Source organism: Ylistrum balloti, unplaced genomic scaffold (assembly GCF_031769215.1).
Source record: "Ylistrum balloti isolate Yb309-2 unplaced genomic scaffold, AGI_CSIRO_Ybal_v1 Utg370974, whole genome shotgun sequence".
Classification (NCBI taxonomy): domain Eukaryota; kingdom Metazoa; phylum Mollusca; class Bivalvia; order Pectinida; family Pectinidae; genus Ylistrum; species Ylistrum balloti.
Genome location: NW_026782546.1, coordinates 121660 through 130950, shown reverse-complemented (window position 1 = coordinate 130950; position 9291 = coordinate 121660). Strand labels below are relative to the sequence as shown.

Here is a 9291-nt window from a genome sequence, read left to right as displayed (position 1 = left end):
AGATTCCACCTGTTCTCTAGTTGTGTCCATGTAATTTTGGAACTGATCAGAAAAACAAGATGACCGAAAGGCGACCTCAGTAATCAAAAGGCCAAGAGTGCTTGAAATTTGACCTGTAGCATGCTGAAATAAAGGGCTACCAAGTTTGTTCACATTATTGACCTCAACCATTTTCAAGGTCAAAGGTGTCACATACGTCAAAATTTTCAAACAACTTGTTCTAACTAAGCAGAAAGTTTAGGGTGTATATATTGGGCCTGTGGCATTCTGGGATGAAGGGTTACCAGTTTTGGTCAGGTGATATACCTTTTCCCTTTTAAAGGTCACAGGTGTCAAATGTGTTCAAATCTTTTAAACTGCTTCTTCTCAATAATAAAATGGTGATCGAATTCTAAACCTTATCTTTTTGTGATTATCTTTAAAGCACCGAAGCGTCATTATTTACAGCAAAATCAAGAGAAATAAATTACATCTATTCCAACACAACATCCATCCCATTCCAGAATTTTCTGTTTTGTCTATAGCTATACCCGTAAAACATCCACCCCACCCCAGGACTTAGGTTTTGTGTGGGACTATTTTAGTAAAACAACTATACAATCCTACAACTTCAGGTTTTGTTAAGGGTTATTCCAGTAAAACATCCACCCCACCCCAGGACTTAGGTTTTGTGTGGGACTATTTTAGTAAAACAACTATACAATCCTACAACTTCAGGTTTTGTTAAGGGTTATTCCAGTAAAACATCCACCCCACCCCAGGACTTAGGTTTTGTGTGGGACTATTTTAGTAAAACAACTATACAATCCTACAACTTCAGGTTTTGTTAAGGGTTATTCCAGTAAAACATCCACCCCATCCCAGGACTTTGGTTTTATATGGGACTATTCTAGTAAAACAACTATACAATCCTACAACTTCAGGTTTTGTTAAGGGTTATTCCAGTAAAACATCCACCCCACCGCAGGACTTAGGTTTTGTGTGGGACTATTTTAGTAAAACAACTATACAATCCTACAACTTCAGGTTTTGTTAAGGGCTATTCCAGTAAAACTCCCATCCCTCCCTAGGACTTCAGATATTGTTCAGGGCTATTCCAGAAAACATCTATCCCTCCCCAGGACTTCAGGTTTTGTTTAGAAACCACCCATTTAATTCAAGTGATAATTTGTTTAGAAGCAATATGCAGGAGGCTGAACAATGGGTAGAAATTATTTAGTTTTGGAGTCCTACAGTCAAGTAGATTTTTTGCTGGGGTTGTCGTAACAAAGAAATATTTCAGAACACAGTATAACTTTTTTTTATAAATTTATTTCTCACTGAGTCATATTAAGTTCAACCATTATGAAAAATTATACAATATATTATAATTTGAATCCATGAATAGCACACTGGAAAATGCCAATTTCAATGATTATAAGTATGTTAAACTGCACATGGAATAGGTTTGAATAGGTCTCAATTGACACAGTTAAATCACCTGAGGTAATGAAAGATGTATAGAATATATCTATTCCTGTAAAAAAAAAAAAAAGACATTGCTATTTCCTTTTCATTAAAATTTTATTGAAATTGTGTCATTGTAAAATGTTCCCACCTAAAAGACAAGTCTTCAATCACTGCATATCAGCAAATCACAAATTAACAATTTTATGGTCACAGCAGAACACTGCAAATTTCATTACTGGCCATTTTCAGAGTTACTTCTTCTTGTATGGGTAGAAGCCCTCTCCTGTTTTGATTCCAAGCTTTCCTTCAGCAACCAACTTGTTTAGCATAGCACTTGGTTCAAATAATGGATTGTCTGGATACTTCTCAGCCCAACCTGTAGATATAAAATACGGTTTCAATAAACAAAGATATTTAACATATCTGTCAAAGGTTTCACAACACTGTTGACAGTGAAAATTAGATAGACTTTGATGTAGTGACTTTTTTTTCAAACTTCTTGAGTTTGAAGTAATGGTCTCCATCTCTTGGCTTAGATTTATCCTTGATTACATATCTGTTACTATGTATGAGATTAAGAGTTAATAGTATGGTAGTTCTGAAAATCTGGAGCAATTTCATTTATACTGAATCAAATTGCTTACCGTCTAGAATAAACTTCATGGTGTCCAACCCTACATAGTCGCTCAACTCAAATGGTCCCATAGGATAGCCAGCACCTAACTTCATAGCAGTGTCCACGTCACGAGTGGTAGCATCACCTATTGGGGCATAAAGAGAGACAAACCTTAATCTGTACCAAGTGGGAACAGAAATTTTAAATTGTATAGGAACTCAAAATATTCACCTGAAGACAATGAAGGTAAAAATAGTTGTAAATGTTTGAATACTAATCGAAATAAACACCAAAAATTTCTGTTATTAACTAATCCTGCTTTCTGACAGCAGATAATATTGACTTTTGTTACTCTCTGTATATTCTGTTGATATAAAAGTAATACATATATACAATGTATAGAACTTGCCTCTCTCTACAAGTCGCACCGCTTCTGCCATATATGGTACCAGCAGCCTGTTGACTATGAATCCTGGTGTATCCTAGAGTTTAATCATAAAATATTACAATAATAATCATAACACTGGTTAAGAATCAAGAGGAAATAAAAAGTTTAAACCCATAACGAAGCTTAAATAGTCAACAGTGAAAGCAGATTGTGTGAAATATTTCTTTTTTTTTATTTTTGAGTAATGTGAGATTCTTAATGCATGTAATACACAGACATATACAACCATCACATGACAGATATACCTTGCAGTTAACAGTTGTTTTCTGCAAAGCTTTTCCAAAGGCCAGTAGTTTATCAAACGTTTCATCACTGGTTTGAGGTATTCTGATAACCTGAAATTAAAAAAACCAGTACAAGATAAGTAGGACTCTCTGAATTTAATTGCTCTATATTTCAAGTCTTGAAAAGATACCAAATAGGAAGTAGACAGATTCCAATTACACATGAATTTAATTTTTCACACTCAATTACCTCCAGCAATTTCATGACCGGAACAGGATTGAAGAAATGGAGACCACCAAATCTGTCCATTCTTTGTGTACACTCAGCTATGTCTTTGATGGGCAAGGAGGATGTATTACTGGCAAATATGGTATGTCTGTAGTAAAAAATTGGTCCAATCAGGAAACAAACACACAGCTCCCACAATATATGTACCATAGGCTACATTAAAATAATGAAAGCATTTATATACTCAGAATTTTTCTTGAATATTAATACACACATAATATCAAAATATTGAACTCATTATTTTGCATGTATTAGACCATCTTCAATACTCCAAGGGTTACAATCACTTTTGCTTTCCACACCCCTTGAGCATTTTGTGGCAATATAAAAGGTTCTGAGTGTGACACTTTGTAGATAAGATCAAAGACTATTTTAATGCTTTGATGTACATTATACCATAATGGTATGTTGTAGTGGCTTTGAAGTTGGGTATCACTCCCTTGTAACCTTCAAAGGAGCATATCAGTCTGATTGGTCTATTTTTTTCCCTGAAACCAACTCTAGACCAATCAAATAACTTTGCATGTGATTTCAATTTTGCTATGAGCTGTTCCAGGGGTGCAGAGAGCGAGTGTAACCTCTGGATTATTGAGGATAGTTTAGCCGAATTTTAAGTCAAAAATCCACAAATCATCCTCCATGAAAAATACATTTGTGTCCAATTTAACTGATAATTACAGCCTAATACAAGAATTGAGCCATGAAATCCCTGGTGCCAAGAAACCCTCACTTATATAGGTACAGGTAAATCATACAAAAAACAAAGAAGGATGAAGAATACAGGTATCATGGTTGTATTTGGCTGTCTTACCCAGGATGATGAATAAGGTATCATGGTTGTATTTGGCTGTGTTACCCAGGATGATGAATACATGTATCATGGTTGTATTTGGCTGTCTTACCTAGGATGATGAATACATGTATCATGGTTGTATTTGGCTTTCTTACCCAGGACGAAGAATACATGTATCATGGTTGTATTGGGCTGTCTTACCCAGGATGATGAATACATGTATCATGGTTGTATTTGGCTGTGTTACCCAGGACGAAGAATACATGTATCATGGTTGTATTTGGCTGTGTTACCCAGGACGAAGAATACATGTATCATGGTTGTATTTGGCTGTCTTACCCAGGACGAAGAGTACATGTATCATGGTTGTATTTGCTGTCTTACCCAGGATGATGAATACATATATCATGGTTGTATTTGGCTGTCTTACCCAGGATGATGAATAAAGTATCATGGTTGTATTTGGCTGTCTTACCCAGGATGATGAATAAGGTATCATGGTTGTATTTGGCTGTCTTTCCCAGGATGATGAATACATGTATCATGGTTGTATTTGGCTGTCTTTCCCAGGATGATGAATAAGGTATCATGGTTGTATTTGGCTGTCTTACCCAGGATGAAGAATACATGCATCATGGTTGTATTTGGCTGTCTTACTCAGATTGATAAATACATTGTATTCTGATTGTAGATGATACTTACTGAGGGGCTGCCTTATCCAATACTGTAAACAGCTGTCTTTTCACATCTATATTCTCTACAATGGCCTCCACAACAAGATCTGCATTGCCAACTGCATTGGAGGCATCTGTTTGGATACTCACTCTGTCAATGGCTTCAGATATAAAAGCTTCCCCAGCCTATAACAGTCGTGGAATCCTCATTCATGAATATTGTCATTTTTTCCCAGATATCTTCCAAGATATGTACTAAAACAGTGTTTGAACTTCTTATAAACTGAATTTCTTACATTTCAATGTAACTTGTTACATTATTGTCGAGGAAATACAAAAAGTATACTGCAATATTTCTTTTAAAATATGGTATGAATCTTTTATGTCATATAAACACAAATAAAAGCGTGTAATAAATAATTTAAGGTAAATTACTTTTTAGCTTGAAATCCGAGTCCAAAATGACACAACAAACCTTAGCATCTTCAGCAAACTTTTTCTTGGCTACCCTTTGCAGACTTTTGTGTATAGAAGCCTTGGATTTGGCTAGAATATCCTCAGACTGATCCACAATTACAACTTGATGTCCAGTAGTTGCTGCAACCTATATCAATGTCAAATAATGGAGGAGTCGTGACCAATTTTAACTAATCAAATCAGATTTTTAAAAAACCATTTTCTTTTTTATATATTTTTTTATTTTTGAAGAATTATACATGTAAAACAAACATACACAATACATGTACATGAAAAACCCATAAACTCTTATTTATTAATTGATAATTATATACTGGGTCATTCTCACTTGCACAAACAAATGATGAAGCGAGGATAGAAAAAGGGGTAATGGAGAGTGTGGAGGGGAGGGGGTCAGAAAGAAACGAGTGATGGTATCATTGGAATGTAAGGAGGGGAGGGGTTGGGAGAGTGGAATGAGGTTGGGGATAGTATGTAAGAGAGGTAGTTTCTCCAGGCTACTTAGATTTATAAATCTGATATCATTTCTGATGAATTTTTATTTAATAAATAAATATATAGACTGTGCTGTGTCGGCTTGATTTACTATGTGGTTACAAGCATCATGAAATATAAGGCAAATTTGAAGTATTAATAGTGAAATCGCACTAGAGATAAATGTATAAATAACTAATGAGAACTTCATAATAGACAAACATTCAAATACAAACATTGAGTATATACCAGAACTGGTTACTCATATTTTGATTGAATTGGCTAACTTAACTGATTACCAATAAATCAGATAAAACCACAATTATTATTTAAGTAGGTAGCCAAGTATACAATAACTGGTTACTTATAGAGTGGTTTAACAAATATGAAATAAGTGATCAGATATATCATATACTAGTTACCTATAGACTAATTACTAAATCACATAAATAGGTAATCAAATTTACAATACACTAGTTATTGAGATCTACTGGTAGTAAAGAAGTTATTTATATATATTGACCATCAGATATGTCATATACTGGTTACTAATAGACTGATTCCTATCAAGATAATAAGCTAGGAGACAGATCAGGACACCAGTTACTTGTTTAATTGGGAGTTAAACATACCATAAACTGCTTACTTATGCTACTGTGAAAATAAACTACTAGTCACATGAGTAACTGTATAGTTGATATCACCACAAATTGGTGACTTATTTAAAACCGATCATGATCAAATGATGGGTAGTTCAAATCGCTCTATGCCAGTTGTCTTTGTTATCAGTATTTCTTAAGAAGTAGTCAACAAAGCTTTCTAAAATTTCATATGAAGGTTCCTCTTAGTCTCTAGTTGTGCCCTTTTGATTTTCAGACTGATGAGATAAACAAATGATCATCTTGAATCTTTCTTAAATTTCCAATGTTGGCTCCATATTTACACCCTTTTGATTTTGAGACTGAACAGATAAACAAAATAGCTGACAAAAGGTCACCTTGGATTTTGAAAAAGAAAACTTATAATTGCTATTTCTGGTGCGAAATACTGGATGGATGTTTGTCAAATTTCATATGTAGGTTCGCATTGGTCTTTACATGTGTCCTTTTGATTTTGGGATGAGAACTGATCAGAAAAAAACCCAAAATAGCCCATAAGCAATCTTTGATTTGACAAAGATTATTATCACTATTTCTTAAGAGGAATTTTCAAATTTCATGTAATTAAGAACAAAAATGAAAGAAACAATAGAAAACAAGTGAAAAGATCTCTAACTTTTTCAAAGGATAAGTTACGTTCAAACAATGTTGCATCAAGGTCCTGTGGAATCTCTAGTCCCATTTGTGAGCTTATGCCATATTGAAGAGCTGTTAATCATTTTTCCTAAAAATTGCCATAAGTTAAGAATGATTAAGATAAGAAGCATCCTTGATGAAAGGTGGAACCAATTTGGTATAAATGGTGGGTCAAGGCCTTCTGGGCTTCAGAGGCACAGACCAAAATGGAAAATTAAGCCAGCTATTTAAAATCCTTCTATTTCTATAGAAATGATTGGATTTTGTCCGAATTTGGTTTGTAGCATCCTTGGAGTCTTTGAGGGCAGAGGGGAAATACTTCATTACTCTGTTAGGATGTAAGTGTTTTGAAAATTAAGAATCATCTATGTGGGAAAGGGAATCAATTTTGTAGAAATGGTGGATCTTGACAAGCTGGGGTCTGAGGGCTGGGCCCAAAATGGGAAATTTAGTCTGATTTGAAAAATTCTCCATCTCCAGGAATGGCAGAATTCTTTTCAAAATTGGTCTGAAGCATGCTTTTATCAACTTTTGATTATATTGAACATTAATGTCATTATCAGATACCTATATCATCCCTGTAATCAAAATGATAAGTTTGTTATATACATATATATCAGTATTTTGTAAATTTTTAATTTGAAGCTTACAAATTATATCTGTTCAATTAATGGTGAATAAAATGTTTTGAAATGAAAGTTGAAATATGTAGATAAGGCAGGCCGATGGGCTTTCTATTTAATATAAGGCAATGCAACAGCCTTCATTATCAGCCTTCATCTTTAAAATCTTGGATCACGGTTCTTACATCTTCATTACAATAAATGTTTCTATTGATGAATATTAATGCTACTTCACTTCAACTTTGTGATTAGGCAGTGGGATGATGGAATATAAAATGTATGTAATATCTACACATAACTGGATAAAAACTAGCTTTGTTGATTAGAACAGTGTTTATTTAGTCTTAATTTCAGTTCAGTTCAGGGAAGATGCCTAGACATCATTGTTGGGTAGAGAGTTCCAAGTGTGTCAGTTCTTTTTCTGAAAGCATGACCCTTTATATTAGTCCTGAATCTATTTCTATGTAGTTTTTAACATTTCTCCTTGTGTTCTGGTTATCCACTGGAGGCAAGATTGGACTGATTGACGCATCTATAGCATTCTTACTCTTAAAATAGTCAATTGCAGTTGACAAAATAGAGTTCAATTGTTTAAAACATGCATCTGACATTTTGAGATTCTAAGGATGTTAAAAGATTTGCTTTAACTTAGTTAGAGTTATTGGAATATCCTTGCATCTAATACCTATCTTTGTTTCAAGTAATTTGTGTATATATGTGAGGTTCTTTTTTCTCTCTCTCTTTCTCAGAGGAGATAGGAGGGCATAGTATTATGATGTCATCTTTCACTGAAACAGCGTTTGAAGGTCACATGTTATTTTGCATCCTGGACTTTATTTTAAAATGGAAATTTTGATTTTCCCCTCTCTTGTCTTGTTAAAATACAAACAATTCAACAGATATTTTGCCCTCAACTAAACTACTTTTTATAAATTATGCATTGTGTTCTGTAATAAATTAAACCCAATACAAATTACAATGACAAGATATACAGCCATTCACGCCAGACATCAAAATGTGTAACGACTCCTGTTGGTTGGAACCAGAGGAAACTAAGACATAAAGTAGACAAATATAAATTTCTGTAAAACTATAAGGGTATTTATTTTATTAAACAAATAACCCAGCATGCAATTTTACAACCATGTAAATGAGAAGGATTAATGTGTTTTCTTGAAGGCATGAAGAACATGCTGCGACATTGATAAGTTCATTTCAATTCTGGGTCAACCAACGATAACGACTCATTCACAGTTTTATATCGGTGAGAATCCCATGTGGCAGTTGCACTATTTAAATTTTCTAAAAAGTAACATTTAATTACCTTACAAGTTTATGCAATTACTCTATCAAAATCTGAATACGCAAGTAGAATGTTGTATCAGTTTAATAGTTTTCCCTGTAGATACCGTGTTCTAGATAGCTCTAAACTGAACCCGTCCTGGTCAAAGGTCGCTGTGCAAATTTTCAGGTAACACTGTCGGCTGCTCAGTTTTCGACTAACAATAGTTACCTGTGCAATACCAGCTCCCATCTGCCCACCTCCTATCACAGTCACACACTTTATAGCTTGTTCACGCATTGCGGACGTGGAAAATCTTCGAACGCATGTCTTTACGAAGTGAGCCATGATTTCGCCGAGTCTACCGTAACGACTGACACACACCGAGTTGGGAGATATACAATGCACTTCCGGTTCCTGTCAAACCGAAAGTAATTATGCACATGTGCACATCTGTAACATACCCAACGTTTTGGGGGATTCTTTTTCGTAACACAAACTAATAGGCACTGCCTAAGAGCGAGCAGAAGTTGGTAAAAAGATACACGTTTTTAACTGCCTGATCCATGTATGCACAGAAGCATGATTTAAAATTTGTTGTATATTTCGCAAGTTTTTAACAAACCATCGGCATATACACATTTACC

At 34.5% G+C, this 9291-nt stretch overlaps 1 protein-coding gene across 1 annotated transcript; it reads right to left on the bottom strand.

Annotated features, from left to right (window-relative positions):
* Nucleotides 1-1301: 1301 nt before the first annotated feature.
* LOC132559822 (hydroxyacyl-coenzyme A dehydrogenase, mitochondrial-like) lies at nucleotides 1302-8994 on the bottom strand. The gene is made up of 8 exons (XM_060224450.1): nucleotides 8876-8994; nucleotides 4969-5097; nucleotides 4522-4679; nucleotides 2988-3114; nucleotides 2759-2848; nucleotides 2475-2547; nucleotides 2094-2210; nucleotides 1302-1825 (listed from the first exon to the last, which is right to left on the bottom strand). The coding sequence occupies exons 1-8, from the start codon at nucleotides 8990-8992 to the stop codon at nucleotides 1701-1703; spliced, it is 936 nt and encodes a 311-aa protein (XP_060080433.1). The 5' UTR covers nucleotides 8993-8994; the 3' UTR covers nucleotides 1302-1700.
* Between the last annotated feature and the right edge of the window lie 297 nt (nucleotides 8995-9291).

Bases quoted from the DNA above. Each gene is read 5' to 3' on its own strand.
- LOC132559822 (XM_060224450.1), bottom strand. From the start codon at position 8,992: ATGGCTCACTTCGTAAAGACATGCGTTCGAAGATTTTCCACGTCCGCA. The intron at 3,115-4,521 runs GTAAGTATCATC...TTTTTACTACAG, and splicing joins TTGGATAAGGCAGCCCCTCA to ACATACCATATTTGCCAGTA. The intron at 2,548-2,758 runs GTATATCTGTCA...ATTAAACTCTAG, and splicing joins AAACAACTGTTAACTGCAAG to GATACACCAGGATTCATAGT.